Below are 19,246 nucleotides of genomic sequence, written 5' to 3'. Positions count from 1 at the left end.
AATTATGTTGTTTTAATAAAAAGACTTTATGCTAAATTTGGAAAAGAAAACTTGAAGTCAATTAAAACACTAAAAGGCAAAAAAAAATTCTTTTTGCATGCTTTTCAGGACCCTTAATAAGTAAGTAAAAATCATAGATTTAGAAACATATTTTCTTAGCTATTTAGATAGATAGAATGTTCCTTTGAAGTCTCAGAGGCCACAATTTCCTTATATTAATACTGTGAACTTAAGTCTTCAGTTTTTGATAAGCAACTGGATCATATGGTAGACACATGATAGTGTTTGCTTGTTCCTCATTCCCTCACTGCCTTTGTCTAGGTGCTAGCACAATTTCCTCTCTGACCAGAGCGATGCTAGTTCGAGCTTGGTGTGTATCAGGAATTAAATTAATTTTAAACGTGTTCTTACGCCTCGGGCTCTCTTCCCTTTCTAATTGTGTCAACTTTATTTTTAAGACCAAAATGAGAAACTCAGTCAAGAAAACAGAGAACTACAGTTACAGTATCTGGAACAAAAACAACAACTTGATGACCTTAAACACCGCCTAAAGTTTTACAACCAGGTGAACTGTTTTCTTATTTAGGAAATAAACATCAAATTTTTATCTCAATATTTTATGCTCGGAGGAAACTAGACTACAAAGCAAAAGAGTACAAGTGTATTAGATTCTTAATTCATGGTTGTTAGCTTACATTTCAGAGGGAAGATTCTGAAGAGTTGGAATGTCTCTTATACTTAGTTTCTTAGTTCGTAGTAGCAGGCAACTTGTGCTCTGTGAGGATAATCTGCATAGTTGGAATGTCTCTTGTACTTTCCATTAATATCTCATTGTGAACTTTTACTTACTTTATCTTTTGCAGGAGAGTGATATTAATGCTGAGGAACTGAGTGAAGCTCTCCTGCTTATAAAGGTAACTTTCTGAAATTCACCATGAATTTCATGTCTACATATAACTGTTTCAGCATAACGATGACCCTTGTCTGTAACCCTTATACTTGGAGAATGAATTATTCAGGAAAGTGGTCAGGTGACATTTAGTTACAGCATATACATATTTCATAATGACATCAAAATTACATTAAAATAGACCTCAAAAACTCTTATTTAAAGCACTTTCTCCAACTGTAACAAACATTTCACTTTTACACGCCTCGCTATAAAACTAATCAATAATTTTCTGTCCTAAGAGGCCTTGGTACACCCTATTTTCTTAAATAAAATATTGAATTATAAATGTTACCAGAAGATATTTTTCAGTTCTAAGATAATCTGTTATTTATAAGACAACACAAGAAAATACATTTCTTTCCCTTTAGATCAACAGTGTAGCTTTTAATCAGTTAAAGAAATGGAAATAAATGTACATGATTCTTCTTTATGTCATGAAGTAATAAACTGTTTTAAGAATTCTCTGTAATTGTTCCAGATGTCTATCTAAACACATTTTCTGTATCAGGATAGTTTTATTCCTGATGGAAAATGGAAATATATCTGTTTTCAATTAATGATTATTCCTTGCTCTATCTGTATTAATTCACATGATTACATTTTAGAAACTCTTATTTCAGTAATAAAATATGTTTTTATTTTAGGCTCAAAAATCACAAAAAAACGGAGACCTTTCCTTTTTAGAGAAAGTTGACAATAAAATTAACAAAGATCTAGAACGCTCCATGAGAGAGCTACAAGCAACTCATGCAGAAACAGTGCAAGAACTTGAAAAGACACGAAACATGCTAATTATGCAACATAAAATTAATAAAGATTATCAGGTAATGTGCTGCACAAGATGGGAGAATAGGCTTCCTATGATATTCTACTGATAATTACTTTTCAGAGCAGTATTATGTATTATCATCTGTTATCATCTCTTATCATGTATTACCACATGTCTGGAATTTGGCCTTGTAACTAGGTGCTTAGAGTAAATAGTTTAAAAACAAATTTTTTTAAAGCCCCTGGTTTTTAGAGCAGAAACAGCAGCCACGAATTCGCCTGTGCTGCTATTAGCACATTCTACAAATGTATTGTAGCTCTCCTACCACAACCACATGTTATCTTAGCTTTTAACATACAGGAAAGTCACCTCTGTGAGAAGGAATCTGGGGTCTTGTTAATTTTGTTTCTGATTTATGAACATTGCCAAGCATAATTTTCTAAACTGTAAGCTATTTGAGGTCAGAAAACCACGGTTTACATCTCCTGATAATCACCCCCAAGATTTAGGAAATGCTTGACTCAGAGTTGCTTTAAAAAATGAAAATGGAACTAATCCTAAGTATTGAAACTTGTTATCTCTTATTTTTTAGATGGAAGTTGAAGCAGTGACCCAGAAGATGGAAAATTTGCAGCAAGATTATGAACTCAAAGTGGAACAATATGTTCATCTTCTTGATAGCAGAGCTGCACGCATTCAGAAACTAGAAGGTACAATTCCTTGTCCACAGTACCTAGATGAATGGATTTTACAATAGTTGAAAATGTCATCTAAATCCACACTCACAATTTCCTTTCGCTCTGTTTTTTTCTAATTCATAGCTATAATGAGAATTTACCAGAAAGGTTGTTTTTACCTGATTCTTTTTTACTTAAGAATTTTTAGTAATTTTCTATTGCTTTCCAGATTCAGTGCTGCAGGCAAAATTTCAGAGTACTTTATGGAGTCCTGCAGAACTAACTTCACCACCCCATTCCTCATTTCTCTTCTATGCAAGCTATGTATCTCATCCAAACAAATCTGCTTGCTGGTTTGCAGATTCACCTTTCTCAGTCCTGCCTCTGTACCTTTGCTCCACCTTTATATCCAACATATGCCCTTTATACCCTGCTTGGAGTTCTAACCAAATGCAATGCACGCCTCTGCCAGGAAGCTGGCTCCAATCACTCCTAGCCCTTCCTCTACTTGAAATGTCCTTGCAGTGTGGTTTCCAGACTTGAATAAGTATGAGAATCACATGAGGAATTTGTTTCAAATGTAGCTTCCTGGGCCGCTACCCCTAGAGATCAGAGGATCCGTGGTTCTATAGATTTAGAAATAACTCCCAAGTGTTTCAGATGCAGTTGCAAGACTATACTTTGTAAAACACTATCTCAGTACTTCCCATTTTTCCTCTTATGTACTCAAAAATTATGTGTGGGGATTATATTATATAAGTGTTCTTCACTGTTCGAGTTTTGCATATTCCCTGTGACTGCGACATAAATTCTATGAGGCTCAGTACTTAGTCTCTCTTTCATGTCCTCTGGCATACAATGTTTAATTCAAATGATTGATGCCAGCAGTAATTTTACACTCTTGAAAATTGCTGAGGATCCCAAAGGCCTCTTGCTTATATGGGTTCTACTTATCATATTAAGAATTGAAAGAGAAATTTTGAAAATATTTATTTTATGTCATGCTAAAATAATAATAAACCCATTACATGTTAACATAAATTACAGTATTTATTTTTTAAAAGCTGTATTTTCCATACAGAAAAATAGTGAGAAGAGTGACATTGTTTTAAACCGTTTAACATTTTTTTAATTGTTTGACATTTTTGCAAACTTTTTGGTGTGCCCCTTAATAGAAAACAGCTGGGTTTTTAAACCTGCTTTCTGCATTCAATCTGTTATGATATCACACATTATGTAGTCTGGGGAACTCCATTAAACACTTGTGAGAGAATAAGAATGAAAAAGACAAGTGACATGTCAGGATTATTTTAAAAATAGTTTTGACCTCACAAACATTCAGAGCAGTTTCAGGGACCCTCAGGGTTCCCAAAGCACACTTTAAGAACCACTGCTCTAAGTATAAGGGTTCAGTAAATATTTTTATCTGCCTGAACAGGGCTTTCCAAAAGTCAAAGAGCAGTATATACCTTTTATTTCAAGTAGTACTCAATAAAAATTTGCTTACTAGAATTTTCCTGAATAACAAGGAGGTCACATAGTTTAGGGTTTTCTTTCCTTTTAGTCTTACTAAATCTTCACCAATAAATTTCATCTGTCCCCTAAATTTATTGATTTATTCCTTAGACATGCTCAGGCTCTTAATACATCCGAAGCAATGTGCTAGGGAGGGAGAATCCAAATAGGAAAAAAAAAAAAAAAAGCTCAGGTACCACCCTTAAGGAATTTATAAGATGGAGCACATAGGATAAGGGCACCTGGGTGGCTCAGTTAGTTAAGCGTCTGACTTTGGCTTGGGCCGTGTTCTCATTGGCTCCTGGAATCTCCCTGCTCCGATGAATCGCCCTGCATTGTTGCATCCGTCACCCTGGCCCAGGCTCCACACATAGTGAGGATTCTGCTTCTCCTCCCTCTCGTTCATGCTCTCACTGTCTCTCTCTCTCTCTCAAATAAGTAAATAAAGTATTTTTTTTTTAAACAAAGAGAGAGCACATAAATAGTCATACTTGACCATGAAGAATGTAAAGCTAGGAAAATGCAGGTGATAACAAGGAAACATGGAGGAGAGAATACCTATTTAAACCTGAAGATTCAGGGAAGACTCCGCTAAGTAAGTTTGGAATCTTAAAAGATGACAGAATTCACCACTAAGTAAAAACAATGAAAGGCATTCCAGACAGTAGAAGATTCATGTTAAATGCCCTAACTGTGAAGCACTGCCTTTCATTTGCCAAACTGCACGCAGATCCGTCTAATTGGAAGGCAGCTATGCTCACCACTATACCACCAATGATGATCTGTCTAATTGGAACTCGTAGTTAGTAAAGGGGGAAACTATCTCCAGTTAAGGCTGGGAAGAGCCAGTTCATTAAGGCCCTGTTTGCCACCTTGAAGAGTTTGAGTTTGACACTTGATAATCTAGAAGACCACTAAGCAGTTTTTAAGGTAGGCAATAATTTACCCAGAACTGCATTTTGGAGATTATGCTATCATTATTAGAAAGAATAAGATATGAAAGAAGGAAGCACTTTGGGTTCCGTGATAATCTGGGTAATAAACACTGGGAATGTAGGTAAAGTAGCATTAGTGGACAGAGAATGGACAGGGACAAACTTAGAAAGACTCAGGAGACAGTGTTGAATTGTAGTGACCCTGTGGATGTGGGAATAGTTAAGAGAAAGAGAAACTAGACCAATTCTGTGGCAACAGTTGTAAGCAACTGGATGAATGCGAACACCAGCACTTGAGATGTCAAGTACAGAAATACCTGGAAGTGAATACTCTACATTGGCTCTATGCTATTTTGGATATGTTGAGTTTGATGTGGCTAGGGGATAGCTAGATAGAGGGACCAGCAAGCCATGAGATATATGGATTTGGAGTTCAGGAAATAAATCTGAAATAAAAATAGAAAAAAGAGAGGGGCGCCTGGGTGGCTCAGTGGGTTAAAGCCTCCGCCTTCAGCTCAGGTCATGATCTCAGGGTCTTGGGATCGAGCCCTGCATCGGGCTTTCTGCTCAGCAGGGAGCCTGCTTCCTCCTCTCTCTGCCTGCCTTTCTGCCTACTTGTGATCTCTGTCATAAAAAGAAATAAATTTTTTTAAAAATTAAAATTAAATAAATAAATAAAATCTTAAAAAATAAGAAAAAGAAAAAGGAGAGTCTTTGTATATTGATAGTAGCAGAAATCATAAAAGATGGAGGTTGCCTATAAGAATATATAGACTAACAAGAGGATAAAAATAGAGCCCCTAGCAAACGATGAGAAAAAGAGAAAACCCTTAAAAAAATAGAAAAAAGAAAAAAACAAGAGAGGTAGAAGATAAAAAAGTAGGATAGCAGTTCATAAAAGGGAAAGTGACCATCAAGGAAGCATTGCATTCCGTCAAGGAAGCAAAGAAATCAATGATACAAGAACCAAAGTCTATTCCATCTAGCAATTGATTTGTTATCTATCGGTAACCTTTTCTGGAGCAGTTTCATGAGGAAAGTAAGGCAGATATTCTTTGCAGGAGGTTGGAGAATGTCTGTTGATGATGAACTGAACACACAAGCATATGTTACTTTTTCCAGAAATTTGGATGTAACATGGGGATGAAATGTGTATCTAAAAAGACATACCAGGGCACCTGGATGGCTCAGTGGGTTAAAGCCTCTGCCTTCAGCTCAGGTCATGATCCGAGGGTCCTGGGATCAAGCCCCACATTAGGCTCTCTGCTCAGTGGAGAGCCTGCTTCCCCCTGCTTTTCTGCCTACTTGTGATCTCTCTGTCAAATAAATAAAATAAAATCTTAAAAAAATAAAAATAAAAAATAAAAAAAAGACATACCTTTTTAAAACACAGATTTATGGAAGTACAATTAGCATACTGTAAACTGCACATGTTTGAGGCATACAACTTGGTGAATTTGGGCCCATGGCTACACTGTGAAACAATCACCACAATCAAGGCAATAAACATACCCATCACCCCAAAAGTAGAATAGGAGAAGCTTTAGGAATCTGAAGAGAAAGAGCCAGTGGGAAAAGAAACTGACTTTAAAGGAGTGAATATAATAAAGCAGAAACAGCAGAATAGGGAGTATCCAAATATTTACTTCAGCTCTTCGTTCAAAAACCTTTCTTTCTTTTTTCTTTTTCCTTTCTCCTGGTACAGACTGTATTATAACTTGAGTTGTAAGTTTCTTGTTAATAACCGGTGTCAAAACAAAGGATGAATTTTTGTAGACTACAATATTACCCACGGAAAAACCATATAGTCATAGAATTTAAGATTGAGACTCTTCACCAAAGCAGTTAGACTTCATACCACTTCAAAAGCCAGTTTGTATCTTCATATGTCAATATTTAAAAAATATCTAAACTGTGTGTCTTCTCTTGCAGCCCAATTAAAGGATATTGCCTATGGCACCAAGCAGTATAAATTTAAACCAGAAATCACACCAGATGACTCCATTGATGAATTTGATGAAACTCTTCACTTAGAACGAGGCGAAAACCTATTTGAAATCCATATCAACAAAGTAACCTTTTCTTCTGAAGTTTTACAGGCATCTGGAGATAAAGAGCCTGTCACTTTCTGTACCTATGCTTTCTATGATTTTGAGCTACAGACAACTCCCATTGTGCAAGGCCTTCACCCAGAGTACAACTTCACTTCTCAATATCTCGTTCATGTTAATGACTTATTTTTACAATATATTCAGAAGAATACTATCACTCTTGAGGTCCACCAAGCTTACAGCACAGATTATGAAACAATTGCGGCAGGTCAGTTGAGATTCCATGAAATCCTAGAAAAAAGTGGTCGAATATTTTGCACAGCAAGTTTGGTTGGTAAGTACAATCTTATAACCTTCAGACATTTGAATCGCTAATCTGGTTTATATATTAATATGGTGTTTGACATTACTGCCTTCTCTAGGGATTCAAGATGCCCTGAGGGTAGGACAGTGTCCTCTTATTGATCTGCCCACAGTTGGTTAGACTATCCTAAATGTCATGGGTGATGTCGGTGCAATGGCTATTAATTTTTTAGAAATTTATAAGTGCAAATATTTATTTACCATATTAATACCCTTTTTTGATTAAGCATTAACTGTAGTACGTTCATCAAAATTTTTTTTAAGATATTCTTTATTTATTTGTCAGAGGGAGAGAGCACAAGTGGGCAGGGTGGCAGGCAGAGACAGAGAGAGAAGCAGGCTCCCTGCTGGACAAGGAGCCCAATGTGGGACTCGATCCCATGATGCTGGGATCGTGACCTGAGCTGAAGGCAGCAGCTTAACCCGCTGAGCCACCCAGGTGTCCCATCAAATATTTTTTAAGAGCTGATGGTATCACTGTTAGTGGGCGTTGGAAATACAGTGCTAAGTAAGCCAGACAGAGCCCCTGCCATCATGTAGCTTACCTTCTAGAGGGGAAGACAGTCCATAAAACAAATATATATCTCATCAAATGAAGAAAAATAAATAGACTAATGAGAAATATGGAAGGTTGCTAATTCAGATAAGAACTTATTTGGTGGTTGACATTGATAAAGACCTGAGTAAAGATCCATGACGGGATCCAGGGGAAGAATGTTTCATGCAGAGGTAACAGCAAGTACCAAGTGGAGGGACAAACATGACATGTTGGAAGAACAGCAAGAAGGCCAGTGGCTAAAGCAGAAAAGTGATTAAAGCAATAGAAGAGCGACTAAGCAAAGTCAGTCAGTTAGAAAGGCACATACCATATGATTTCACTCATATGTGGAATTTAAGAAACAAAACAAACGAGCAAAGGGAGAAAAGGGGGGCGATGGCAAACCAAGAAACAGACTCTTAACTCTAGAGAACAAACTGCTGGTTCCCATAAGGGAGGTGGGTGAGGGATGGGGAAATAGGTGACAGGGATTAAGGAGGCCACGTGTCTGTCGTGATGAGCCCTGGGTGATGTATGGAAGTGTTGAATCACTAAATTGTTCCTGAAACTACTATTACACTGTATGTTAATTAACTGGAATTTAAATGAAAACTTTTAAAGAAAAGAAAGTACACTTTAAAAAACATAAACAACAACAAAACAAAACAAAACAAACAGTGGAAGGACCAGATCATGCTCTAGAGACTTGTAGGTCATGGTGAAGCAAATGGATTTTTTTTCTCTGAGTGATGAAAGTCATTGGAGTTTTGAGGAGGGAAGTGATGTGATCACACATAGGTCTTAGAAAAACCACTCTGGGTGCTGGGGGAAGAATAGTCTGTTGAGGCCAAGAGGGAAAATTAGGATCATTATCAGGCTATCACATTAATCTAGAAAGATGGTGATGGTGGCTTGGAATAAGATGGTAGTGAGAAGAGTGATAAGAAGTGGTTATTTTCAGTTTATGTTTGATTAACTTTAAGACTTGCTTATCAATTGAATGGAGAGTAATGAAGGAAATGGAGGAGACAAGAATTTCTGGCATGCACAACAAGGAGAATCGTGAACCCATTTATTGAAATAGGCCTGGGAAAGGAACAAATCTGGGGAAGAAAATCAAGAATTTTATTTGAACAAGTTAAGCCTGGCTGCCTGTTGGATAGCCAAGTGGAGATGGCACATGGTCAGTGAATACACTAGCCCTAACCCCAAGGTTAGGGATAAACACATGAAAGGGGGAGTCGTTACCATATGGAATATATTTTAAGCCTTTGGCCTAGATAATATCACATAGAGAATGAATGTACACAAAGCAGAGAAAGTGGCCAAGGACTGAGCCTTGGAAAACCGCACAACTTAGAGTTCACGATGAAGAAGAGACACCAGCAAAGGAAACTAAAGTGATTTGAAAGGCAAGCCAAGAGCATATAGTATCCTAAAGGACAAATAAAGAAACCATTTCAAGAAGAAAAGAGGGTGACTTAGCTTCTCGGGAGGGATTTTATTTTATTGATTGATTGATGACAGGGGTAACATATTTACATGACTCATAAATGAAAATGTATAAAAGTTTATACTTTAAAATCTCTCTCTCCCATTCCTCCCCCAGCTACCCTAGAACCTCTCACCAAAGGCTGCAAATTCTTCCAAAGAAATTTTAAGCATATACAAGAAAATATCTATATGTATATGTATATGTATTAATATTCTTGTTCCAGGATTTTTTTTTAAATTATATCAGATTTTAATCATGTTTGCATGTTAATGAGAATGATCCATCAGTGAGAAAGAAATTGATGAACTAGAAGAGAATGGGGAAATAGTTTTAATAATATATGTTCAGGAAAGCTTACATATAGAATATCTTCTATTCAACAAATATTGAGTACCCATTGTATACTAGTCCCTCGGGTAGGAATCTATCAATGGAAACCACAGTTCTTGCCCTCAAGAAATTCATAGTGTGGGTGGAGAAATACACTGGTGAACAGAGAGTTATGTGAAAGGAATCAGTGTCCTAATGAGAGAACATTCTCCTCCCCTCTTTGAAGGGAACAGAGAGCCCTTAAATCCCCCAAGAGCTATAGAGGAAATCTTCACAGAGGAAGAGAGATGAAGAGCTGCCCGACTTGGAAAGAAGAGTGAGGGTATATAGGGCAAACCTCATGCAAGCGTGAATTACATCCGGCATATTTGTCCCTGTACTTGTGGCCCAGTGGAGAAGTGGGAAGGTGCCAAAGACGTCTTGAAAGTTGAATCATAATGTGGAATTTCATATTTATAATTTTGAGATTTCATATTGTATCTGTCAGTCTACATTGAGTACAACTTATTAAAAACAAGCTACTATAGCATCAAAAAGAATCTGTGCGGTATTTAATACAGTGTTTAGTTTTTTTCTTTATATTTTAGGATTGCAATAGCATAAGTTGGAATATCTCAAACATAATCTGACATAGCTCTTTAATAATACTTAACATATAATGAAACTCATACTTGCAGAAGTAACTTGATTTTCTTCAGCTCTGTTCTTTGCCAATCACACATCATTTGTGCAAGTCATATATTATTTTACTCAGTATAAAACTTTAACAGTGAGTTATGCATTGGTTTGTAGGAACTAAAGGAGACATCCCAAATTTTGGCACAGTGGAATACTGGTTCAGATTAAGGATTCCCATGGATCAAGCAATTCGACTTTATCGAGAACGAGCAAAGGCTTTGGGATATATAACATCAAATTATAAGGGGCCAGAGCAAATGCAATGGGTGAGCTGGTTGGACTTTAAGACATATTTATGATACAGAAATTTTATAATATGTCTTTTTATGTTATGCTTTAAACCAAAATCATTTTCTTTCACAGCCATCAAGTGACTCTTTTTAACTTTTTATTTTGAAAGAATTATAGATTTACAGGAAGTACAAGAACTGTACAGAGAAGATCTATGTACCCTTCACCCAGCTTCTCCCAATTGTAACATCTTACATATGGAAACATACATATTTGATAATGCAATACATTATCAAAACCAGGAAACTGACGTTAGTACAATACCTTTAACTAGATTACAGACCTTATTTGTATTTTATCAGTTTTTACATACACTCGTGTGTGTGTGTGTGTGTGTCCTATGCAATTTTACCACCTGTATATATTCATGTAACTGCCACCACAAGGAAGACCCAGAGTTGTTCTATCACTACAAAGGAACTCCTTGAGCTACCCAGGGCACTTTTGAAAATTGCAGTATCCTGAGCTGCAAGTTTAAACATAATTCCTCAGAGCAGCATTGCCCAAGCTGTGTTTCATGTAGTCTTAATGGCCATACTTCCAAAAGAATTCCATGATCCAGTGAATGCAGAAAGCACTAAAGTGAGCCAAGTGAAATAGGGTCCTTGACTCGTCATGTATAACAAGAATCCCAAGAGGAAAGCTTAAAGTATGCACGTGAATTGAGTAACAAAGGGATAAAATATAGTTGAAACATATTGGAATGTCTGCTCAAGTCATAATTATCTTTTTTCGTTTGGACCCCTGTCGCTCCCAGTTCATGGGGCTGGCCCCGCCAGAGGCCAGATTTATGCCCAGTGGTCCTGTCCACTGCCACTCACTACTCAGTTATGGCTTCTGATTCGGGAGTGTCCACCTGACCCCAGTTAAGCCAATCGGATTCTTTTTTCAAGGGAAAGCAAGATTTTCCCTGCTTTGAACATGTGAAATTGGGAGCTGTAGGGCAGCCATCTTCTACCATGTTAACCCGCAAAGGAAAGAAAATGGGTCTGGAGAGAAAGAACAATGAGCAAGCATCCAGAGAAAAATGGGCACTAGATCAAGTGTAAATTCTGGCAGTTTTCCAGTCCTCTTACCTTCCTAAGGCCCACCCGCATTTCTGCTATACAATTCTATACAATTCATGGACTAACGTTAAAGTCTCTTTTTGTTGTGTTTGCTAGGTGGAATTAGTTTCCATAATTTTCAATTAAAGAATTAATATAACATTAATTCCCCAACTTACGAAAGAATGACACCTGTTTCCCCGAGATCATCTTTCTGGACTAGTATTCTTCAGAACATACATTGGGAAATGCTGTAATGGAAAAGAGAATTAAAAGTAGACCAGGTTAGGGTGCCTGGGAGACTCAGTTGGTTAAGTGACTACCTTCAGCTCAGGTTATGATCCTGGAGTCCCAGGATCAAGTCCCACATTGGGCTCCCAGCTCTGTGGGGAGTCTCCTTCTCCCTCTAACTTTCTCCCCTCTCATGCTCTTTCTCTCAAATAAATAAAATCTTTTAAAAAAAATTGGACCAGGTTATTTATTTAGTTTTGTAGTTTCATTGTTTTTAGACTCCCATTTTCTGGCTTGGGTGAGTCAATTATTCGAATTCCAGCTTTTGTGGGTAGATTTGAAGTGAGAAACAGAGGAGGTACTTCTTAAATCATTGCACTCAAAGTTCTGTAGCTGAATACAAACCATCCCTGGGATAGCAGTACTGGGATCCCCTTCTCCGGTTTCTCCTCACCACACCACCAGATGTCTCTGCTGAGGCCATGATGAGTTTGGTTCTATTTTGCCTTCTCCAGTAAACTTGCTGGAGTCAGAGGTTCCAGATTCAGAAAGGCAGTTGAAGAGGAGCCCCGCTTTGTGGAAAGTAGAGAATGGTCCAATGCTAAACTAAACAAGGCCCTCGAACACTAACATTTCTTTGTCCAGGTCATCAGCTATGGTGGGCTTCACAATTAGTACAGATGTTTGTTAAAATACTTACGCACTGGCTACCTAACAACAGTTTCATAAGGGGCCATGGAGTATCATCCAGCTCTGCCTAATCATTCCTTTCACACATCTTTCTTCTGAAATGTCCTCTCAATCCTAACTTTTTATGCCCTCTGGTGTTTATCTCTGACCATGGTCTCCTGTTCTCATAGTAGTTGAACTTCAGTATGCTGGATAATCTCGACTCAAATATCTGCTTTCCCAAACACCATTGGTTGAAGAGGAGGACCAGCCCAAATATAATGAAATAATTTCTCTGGGTGGACTCCATCAAATTCACTGGATTCTTTTTTTTTTTTTTTTAAGATTTTATTTATTTATTTGACAGAGAGAGATTACAAGTAGACAGAGAAGCAGGCAGAGAAAGAGAGAGAGAGGGAAGCAGGCTCCCCGCTGAGCAGAGAGCCCGATGTGGGACTCGATCCCAGGACCCTGAGATCATGACCTGAGCCTAAGGTAGCGGCTTAACCCATTGAGCCACCCAGGTGCCCCAAATTCACTGGATTCTTACGTAAGAGTGAGATAGGATCACAATAGCTGGAATGCTTAAGGAATCAGCTCTTAATAAAATTGTGACCTAGAGGACATTTGTCTTTGGATCCATCTGTTCACATTACTCATTAGTTATTAAATAAAATTAGACCATAACAATTCTTGGTTTTAACAACAGTCTCTACATGTAAGCTCAGTCATCTATATTTATCACTAATAGCTTAAGATCACCTGTTCACACATTTCTAGGGAATACTAGTTTTGACTAAGAATCTGGTTTTTTACTGAGAAATTCACTATGAAGTGTAAATATCCAGCTTTTTGTTCACACTAGATTATTTTGTTTGGGGTTTGGCAGCTGCTATTTATCTTTTCAATGTGTTATTACTATAATATAACTATGTATTTTTTTCCAGTCAAGTCAGCCAGCACCCAAAACTTCTCAGCCCAGTTCTACTGATTCCACAGATGGCAACTTAAATGAACTTCATATTACAGTCAGATGTTGCAGCCACTTGAAGTCCCGAGCAAACCACCTTCAGCCACACCCATATGTTGTGTACAAGTTTTTTGATTTTGCAGACCACGATACAGCCATCATTCCCAGTAGCAATGATCCACAGTTTGATGATCATATGTGTTTCCCAGTGCCGATGAATATGGATTTGGATCGGTACCTTAAGTCAGAGTCTCTGAGTTTTTATGTGTTTGATGATAGTGATACTCAAGAGAATATATATATAGGAAAAGTCAATGTGCCTCTGATTTCATTGGCACATGACAGATGTATCTCAGGTAAGCATATTTCTTGAATCTATGAAGTTGTAAAAACAAACCTAAGTTATACTTCAATTGTGGATATGCCTAACCTTTCTAATATTCTCAGATAATCTTAAACGTTGGGCCTACAGTTTTTTTCCTGGTTATTTTCTTAGTAGTTCTACAGATTACGATATGTGTCTTACCAGTCTAAAATTATTGCTAACAACTCCATCAAAATATAGAAAGTCTGCCCCAATATAATTCCATTTCCGCCCCTCTCCTTTGTGCTATTATTATCATATATCTATATAAAAAATGCCTATATATGTGATAAACCCAATAACACAGTGTAATCATTATTGCAATCTATAACTATTTATCTTTTAAAGAAGTCAGGAGAAAGGAGAATATCTGTAATTATAGGAGAATTTCACATTAACTTATGTGTTTACCATTTCGCGTTTTCCTTCCCCTCCTTTCATCCCCTCCCCCCTTCATTTCTGGTTTTCTTTATTTCCTCCTATGGATTTGAGTTACTATCTGGTGTTATTTCCATACTCCAATATAACTCCATTGCCCCTCTCTCCTTTGTGCTATTATTATCATAAATATTTTATACTTATGTAAGTTCAACAATATAATTTTACTAGTATAGTTTTATGTGGTTGTCTTTTAAATGAGTTAAGAAATTTGACTAAATTTCCTTACAACTAAATTTCCTTACAACTATTTTACTAAATTTGACTAAATTTCCTTACAACCTGAAGAACTTCCTTTAATATGTCTTATAACTCAGGTCTGCTGGTAGTGAATTCTCCCAATTATTATCTAAGAATGTCTATTTTGCTTTTATTTTTTAAAGGATAGTCTTGCTGGGTATAATATTCTTAGTCATCAGTTATTTTTTTCATTTGTACTCTGGGTGTATCAGATGACTAATTTCTGGCCGGCATTGTTTCTAATAAGAAATCAGATGTTAATATTATTATGGTTCCCCTGTACTTGGTAGTACCTTAAAGATTTTCTTTTTAGTATGTGTATGTATGTATGTATGGCTTTAAACAGACTATGATGTGTATGATGTGGATCCCACTGTGCTTATCCTACTTAGAATTTGTTGAGCTTCTTTATGCACAGGGTGCTGTTATTTGGAGCGTTTTCTGCTGTTATTTCTTAAATTTTTTTTCTGCCCTTTCTTCCCTCTTAGACTCCCAATTACTTGTACATTTGTGTTTAATGGTATCCCACAGTTATCTGAGGCGCTATTCATTTTTCTTTATTTTTTTTTCTCTGCATATTGGATAATCTCTATTGGTCAGTATTCAAGATCACTGATTTTTTTCCTGCCATCTCAAATCTCGTATTGAGAACCTCTACTGATTTTTTTCATTTTAGTAATTATAATTTCAACTCCAGAAATTTTTTTAGTTCTTTTTTATAAAATTTCTCTTTATTATATTCTTTTTTATAAATCATTGTCATCACATTTTCCTTTAATTCTTTAAATATCATTTTAATTTTTGAACATATTTATAATAGCTGTTCTGAGGTTTTTGTCTGCTAAGTGTAACATTGAGGCACCCCCACAAGGTGTCAATTGACGACCTTTTTCCTATGTATACGGCATACATTCCTGATTTTCCACAAGCACCATGATTTTTTGTTGTTTAAAACTGGACATTTAGGATACTTTATTATAGCAGCTCTAAATTTCAACTGTCCCCTACTCCTCAGGGTGGTTCTCTTACTGCTTTTGCTTGACGACTTGCCTGAACTAATTCTGTATCTTCCTCTCACTGTTCCCACTGATGTCTCTGCTAAGTTTTTATTTATTTAATTTTAAGCTTGAGTCAGCATTGTTTAGTGGTCATTGATTGGTCAAATATTGTACTTAAATACCTTGAGCTGATAGGCTTCCCCACTTTGTCTGTGGATTAGTGTATGTGTTGGGTAAAGAGTTTTCAAAGTTCAGACAGTCTACAGTTCTCCTGTTCAGCCAGGGAAGTAGCTTATTAGAGTCTGTTCTGACTCTTACTATTGTTACTGAGTTTCTGTAGATTCTTATCAATAAATGTTCTCAATTCATTGTACACCTTTGTTCAATTTCCAGAACACTTAAGTAATAGGGTTTTTTTCAATCATTTTGTCCAGTTTTATCAAGTTCTTCTTTTTGTAGAAAGGATTTACTGAGCTCTTCACTCAGCCATTCTAGAAGTCCCACCTGTGCCTGTAATAGAAGTTTATCACCTTCTATGCCATCTATATTCTTTTGTTCTAAAGTCTAGAGTTGTTATTTCTTTCCCAGCCGGCCATTAAAAAATGTATCAAACACTTGAGGACCAAGTAAAGGATACTACTCCTAAACAAGAGTTATACTTAATACAGGTTTGTTTTTTCTAGTCTGGAATTTTTCGTACTGAAAAATTCAGTGCAGGGCCACCTGGGTGGCTCAGTTGGTTAAGCATCTGCTTTCAACTCAGGTCGTGATCCCAGAGTCCTAGGATCAAGCCCTGCATCGGGCTTCCTCACCCCACTCATGCTTGCTGTCTCCTCTCTCTCTCTCTCTCTCTCTCTTTCTCAAATAAATAAATAAAATCTTTTTTAAAAATTTAGTGCAATGACTAAAATCTGTGACTCTTTATTACAGTTACAGCTAGGTGATACTTTTTATTACCGTTTTGGACAGTTTATTTTCTGGACATTTTTTTGTTGTGCTAGTGTTAATTTGGAGTAACTTAACAAATCCCAGTAAAATATATTTAAAATCTTGATAAAATTACGTGGTAATTACTTACATATATAAATTATTTGAAATTGTGAACTTTTAATATATTTTTCTAAAGAGACAAGTCTTTTCTGAGAATATTTAAGGCAAAAGGAGGTTGGTACTTAGCTCTAACCCAGATAATGTCTTAGAGGAAGGTTAAGAATTCTGAATAATCTCTGAATTTAATATCAGTGAATTAAAATATTTATAAGTTAATTTTCTCACCTTGGAATCAGCATTGTCATCACTGAGGACTTAATTTCTGAAAGCAGTCTGCTTCAGAGATGAACCTATCATAGATGATTTTGTCTTTATTCTCTAAGCCATTTGAGGTGCGAGTAAAAGCTAAAGTTATTTTTAAAGCTGTGGTAGTTCTCTTTGTTCTTTCATCCTTATGGTAATAAAACTTCACTCTAGCATTAATTAAAATTATTTTGTAACTTGACAGGAATATTTGAGTTAACAGATCATAAAAAGCATCCTGCAGGAACCATCCATGTTATATTGAAATGGAAATTTGCTTACCTTCCACCAAGTGGATCTATAACAACTAAAGACTTGGGAAATTTTATACGCAAAGAAGAGTCAGAAGTTGATCAAAGAGTACCTTCAACATCCTCTGTTAGCCCATTAGTTGTTGTGAGTAACACTGATTTTGAATTTCCTATAGAACTTAAGAAATAGTATTTAGAAAAGAAAGAAAAAATAGCTGAAGTCTTATCTAAGTATATGTTCATCATACTCAGTTTGACATATTGATTTATCTTAGGCACCAACACCTAAACCAAGACAGCGTTTAACACCTGTAGATAAGAAAGTGTCTTTTGTGGATATCACACCACAGCAGAGTTCTGTAAGTAGTAAACACTGAAAATACCGATTTTTTTCCTCTCATACCAAGTATTTTGAATAAACGATGTAGGCGTAGTATACTCTACCTGATTTCAAAGGAAACAAGTGAATAAAATACTTTTTCCTTTAAATGTTAGCTTCGCAATTTGGCACTGGGTATAAATGTTAACTCTTCTTACTCTTTGATCTAAACCCTCCTTTGACTCCATTTGTAACTCCAGCTACAGCCCTAATCCTCTGCTTCTATTTTTTTGGGGGGGTAGGTGGCCGGCAGTGCAGGGAGAAACCTCTTCAGAAAGTCTTAATTCTGTTGCCCTTTCTTCACACCGTTTCTTGAACTCAGTCTAATCAAAATTCATCCTCATTAAAACCATTCTTGCTAAGGTCGCAATGACTTTGACTTTGCCATGTCCAGTAGTCAATCCTCAGTTCCCATCTTTATCTCCCAGTAACATTCGACACAGTGGAATACTTGCTCCCTCTTCACTGGGCGTCTGGGACACCATGCCTTTCCAGTTTCTCTCCAGCTTTACCAGTGATTCTTCTCCCTGTCCTAGACCAAATCTCTCAATGTAGAGGTGCCTCAGCAGTTTCACTGCAGACCTACCCCTCATCTCACTCTATATTTCCATTCAGAGGTCTTCGCCAATCTCATAGTTTTAAACAACTAGAGGTGGTGACTCTCATATTTATAATCTTTGGTCTTGATCTCACTGTCAAATTCCAGATTTATTTTCTTCCTGCTTATTTCATATGTACTGTATGTGTAATAGGAATCTAAACTTAACATGTCAAAAACCAAATGTGACTTCTCAGCCCTCTTCCAAAATGTTTCTTCCATTGTTTCCCATTCTCCATAAATGACCAACCATTCATCCAGCTGCATAATCAGTGCATTGTAAAGGCTTCCCTTTGTCATTCTCTTTTTCACACCCTGCTTCCAGTTTATCCACAAAACCTGTCAGCTATACTTTCAAAATATATCCTGTATTCACATCATCTCCACTGTCACCACTCAAGTCACCATCATCTCTTTTGGACTTTAAAAAAAAAATAAAAACATTTTATTTGTAATTGAGGTGTAACTCCTAAATAGTTAAAGGACACAAAACTCAAGTACCCAGCTCAATGAATTTTTACCTATGTACACACCTGTGTAAACACCACCCAGATCAAAATATCTTTTCTCAGGTGCCTAGGTGGCTTAGTCCATTAAGTGTCTGTCTTCAGCTCAGGTCATGATCTCATTTCTAGGACTGAGCCCCACACGTAGGGCTCCCAGCTCAGTGGGGAAGCTGTTTCCCCTCTTGCACTGCCCCTCCACCCCACATGTGATCTCTCCCTCCCTCCCTCTATCTCTGCCATGCTCTTTCTCTCAAATAAAATCTTTAAAAAATAAGAACATTTTTTCTTCTCAGAGCTGAAGATAATACCTGGCATATACAGTGCAGTTAGTATATATGTACTAAATACATGAATTCAATAATTATTATTCAGGCCCTGTTTAATAACAAACACTTATTGTGTGCTCATTAATGTCAGACACTGAACCAGATGCTTTCTGTCCACAAACCGATTTAATCCTAAGAACAGTCTTATAATCATACTAGAATTATTCCCATTTAAAGATCAGGAAAGTAAGCGGTGTCTGCGTGGCTCACTCTTGTAAGCATCCAACTCACGATTTTTGCCTCCAGTTATGGTCTCATGGGTTGTGAGATGGAGCCCGCTGTGAGGTGTGCACTAAGGGCAGAGTCTGCTTGAGATTCTCTCCTTCTCTTTCTACCCCTCCCC

The 19,246-nt window shown here is 36.9% G+C and overlaps 1 protein-coding gene across 7 annotated transcripts in view; it reads left to right on the top strand.

Moving 5' to 3' along the window:
• Positions 1 to 19,246, top strand: part of RPGRIP1L (RPGRIP1 like) — a 135,817-nt gene that overhangs the window by 39,105 nt on the left and 77,466 nt on the right. For all 7 annotated transcript variants that reach the window (XR_001178151.2, XR_001178150.2, XR_001178149.2 and 4 more), the window contains 9 exons: positions 459 to 565; positions 864 to 914; positions 1,597 to 1,776; positions 2,314 to 2,431; positions 6,781 to 7,233; positions 10,418 to 10,569; positions 13,488 to 13,866; positions 17,049 to 17,239; positions 17,370 to 17,453. Coding sequence is in view for 2 of the 7 variants with exons in the window: in XM_004744191.3 (XP_004744248.1) it covers positions 459 to 565; positions 864 to 914; positions 1,597 to 1,776; positions 2,314 to 2,431; positions 6,781 to 7,233; positions 10,418 to 10,569; positions 13,488 to 13,866; positions 17,049 to 17,239; positions 17,370 to 17,453 (1,715 nt within the window). In the remaining 5 variants the exon portion in view is untranslated. The remainder of the gene's footprint in view (positions 1 to 458; positions 566 to 863; positions 915 to 1,596; positions 1,777 to 2,313; positions 2,432 to 6,780; positions 7,234 to 10,417; positions 10,570 to 13,487; positions 13,867 to 17,048; positions 17,240 to 17,369; positions 17,454 to 19,246) is intronic.

Source organism: Mustela putorius, unplaced genomic scaffold (assembly GCF_011764305.1).
Source record: "Mustela putorius furo isolate JIRA1106 unplaced genomic scaffold, ASM1176430v1.1 tig00000174_pilon_pilon_pilon, whole genome shotgun sequence".
NCBI classification, from domain to species: Eukaryota; Metazoa; Chordata; class Mammalia; order Carnivora; family Mustelidae; genus Mustela; species Mustela putorius.
Note: the sequence above shows the minus strand (reverse complement) of the source record. Positions and strands in the feature narration are given on the sequence as shown.